We start from the raw sequence: 2,500 nt of genomic DNA on the forward strand, positions 1-2,500 counted from the left end.
GTAGGGGAGAATAGGTGGTGTAGGGGGAGAATAGGTGGTGCAGGGAAGAATAGGTGGTGCAGGGGGGAGAATAGGTAGGGGAGAATAGGGCTGTAGGGGGAGAATAGGTGGTGTAGGGGGAGAATAGGGCTGTAGGGGGGAATAGGTGGTGTAGGGGAAAATAGGTGGTGCAGGGGAGAATAGGTAGTGTAGGGGAGAATAGGTGGTGTAGGGGAGAATAGGTGGTGTAGGGGTGGATAGGTGGTGACAGTGGGTCTCAAACCTCCTGCTGTCACCCCTCAAACTCTTAGTTTGAAGTATATTGTGTAGATAACTCACTAAAAGTACCAGGATGACCCCTAAAAACCGTCCAAAAGGGTTGCCATGGATACGGGTATTAATTATTATTATTATGTTTCTGGTTTCAGGTTCTGTTCGCAGCTCGAGCGTTTCTGCAGAGCAGCGAGACCCGAGGCTGCTGCGCTTTCAGGCGCCAGGTGATTATTACAGCCGGGACGGAACCTAAACAATAAGGGGCGGAGCCTAAAACTACAGTGGGTGGAGCCTGAAACCCACAGGGTTTAGTCCTGGGGAGTTTTTTTTACCATTTAGAAAAGATTCAGGGCTGGAGCCACAGAAGCTCCGCCCCCATTACAGATGTGTCTCTGTCTCCAGATGTTCTGCTGTCTGTAACAGATGTGTCTCTGTCTCTAGATATGTAACAGATGTGTCTCTCTGTCTCCAGATGTGTAACAGATGTCTCTCTGTCTCCAGATGTGTAACAGATGTTTCTCTATCTCCAGATGTGTAACAGATGTGTCTCTGTCTCCAGATGTGTAACAGATGTGTCTCTGTCTCCAGATGTTCTCCTGGCTGCTGTTCTCCTGTGTGTGTCTCTTCTCTGCGGGGTTCTGCTGTCTGGTGAGTCTCACCGCTCTGTCCCAGGGTCCTCTCTGTCTCTACAACGACTCCTCCGGACCCACCTGGGGCGTCCCGCTGAAACCCGACCCAGGCCGGTGAGCCAGGAGTTACTCTACATCTCTATATCTATATATCTCTATATCTCTGTAACTCTATATCTCTATATATCTATATATCTCTATATCTCTATAACTCTATAACTCTATATCTCTATATCTCTATATCTCTATAACTCTATAACTCTATATATCTATATATCTCTATAACTCTATAACTCTATATCTCTATATATCTATATATCTCTATATCTCTATAACTCTATAACTCTATATCTCTATATATCTATATATCTCTATATCTCTATAACTCTATAACTCTATATCTCTATAACTCTATAACTCTATATCTCTATATATCTATATATCTATATAACTCTATAACTCTATATCTCTATATATCTATATATCTCTATATCTCTATAACTCTATAACTCTATATCTCTATATCAAGGAGTCTTTATTATCCCCGAGGGGCAATTCGTTGTGCAGCAATAGAATGCAACATAAACAACACATATCCATACAAACAAGAGACACTATCAATAGAGGACACAAATAGATACATATTACACAGAAGTCCACGTCTCACATTGAGTTATTAACAAAGCCTATAGCAGCAGGAACAAAAGAGTTTCTGTGTCTGTTCGTCCTGCATTTAGGCAGACAGAATCTGCTGCCAGACGGCAACAACATGAAGTAGCTGTTCAGGGGGGGGCTTATATCAGCCAGGACTGACTGGGCCTTCTTCAGGGGGGGGGCTTATATCAGCCAGGACTGATTGGGCCTTCTTCAGGGGGGGGCTTATATCAGCCAGGACTGACTGGGCCTTCTTCAAGGTCTTTGTCTCATACAGTGATTTTAAGTCAGTCAGAGAGTTGTGGGAAGTTTTGCCACACACTTTAGTTATGTATTGCAGCCTGTTTTTGTTTTTAAGAGTGAGGGACCCAAACCAGCTCACAAAGGCAAAAGAAAGAATAGTTTCAATAAAACAACAATAAAACATCCTCATAAAGGTCTAATCGACATTAAAATTGCGAAGTTTACGATAAAAAAACATGCGCTGGTGTGATTTTTTACAGACAGTGTCGACTTGAGGCTCGAAGGTGAGTTTGTCGTCTATTATAATACCGAGGTATTTGTATTGCTTCACTACTTCGATAGCTTGATCATTAATAAGGGTGGGGGGATTCTTCCTAAAGTCGATCAGCATTTCTTTAGTTTTTGCCACGTTAATGTTCATAAAAGACGACTTGCACCACTCTGTAAAATCATTTAAGGTAGCGCTACACTCAGGGTCGTTGTGCGTCAGCAGCGACACTATTACTGAGTCGTCAGCGAACTTAATAATATGATGCCTGGTGTGCTGGCTTTGGCATGCATTTGTATATAAAATAAATAAGATCGCGGAGAGGACGCAGCCCTGGGGGGAACCGGTGGAGGAAAAGAGAACATCGGATAAGATGCTATTCACTCTCACGCGTTGAGACCTGTCAGTTAAAAAGTTCATCAGCCAACAGATAAGACTAGGATCAATATTAAAA

At 42.9% G+C, this 2,500-nt stretch overlaps 1 protein-coding gene across 2 annotated transcripts in view; it reads left to right on the plus strand.

Moving 5' to 3' along the window:
• LOC144513483 (transmembrane 4 L6 family member 1) overlaps nt 1-2,500 on the plus strand; it is a 9,762-nt gene that overhangs the window by 3,106 nt on the left and 4,156 nt on the right. For both annotated transcript variants that reach the window (XM_078244572.1, XM_078244573.1), the window contains exons 3-4: nt 408-476; nt 841-995. In XM_078244572.1, the coding sequence (XP_078100698.1) occupies nt 408-476; nt 841-995 (224 nt within the window). The remainder of the gene's footprint in view (nt 1-407; nt 477-840; nt 996-2,500) is intronic.

Source organism: Sander vitreus, unplaced genomic scaffold, assembly GCF_031162955.1.
Source record: "Sander vitreus isolate 19-12246 unplaced genomic scaffold, sanVit1 ctg262_0, whole genome shotgun sequence".
Taxonomy (NCBI): domain Eukaryota; kingdom Metazoa; phylum Chordata; class Actinopteri; order Perciformes; family Percidae; genus Sander; species Sander vitreus.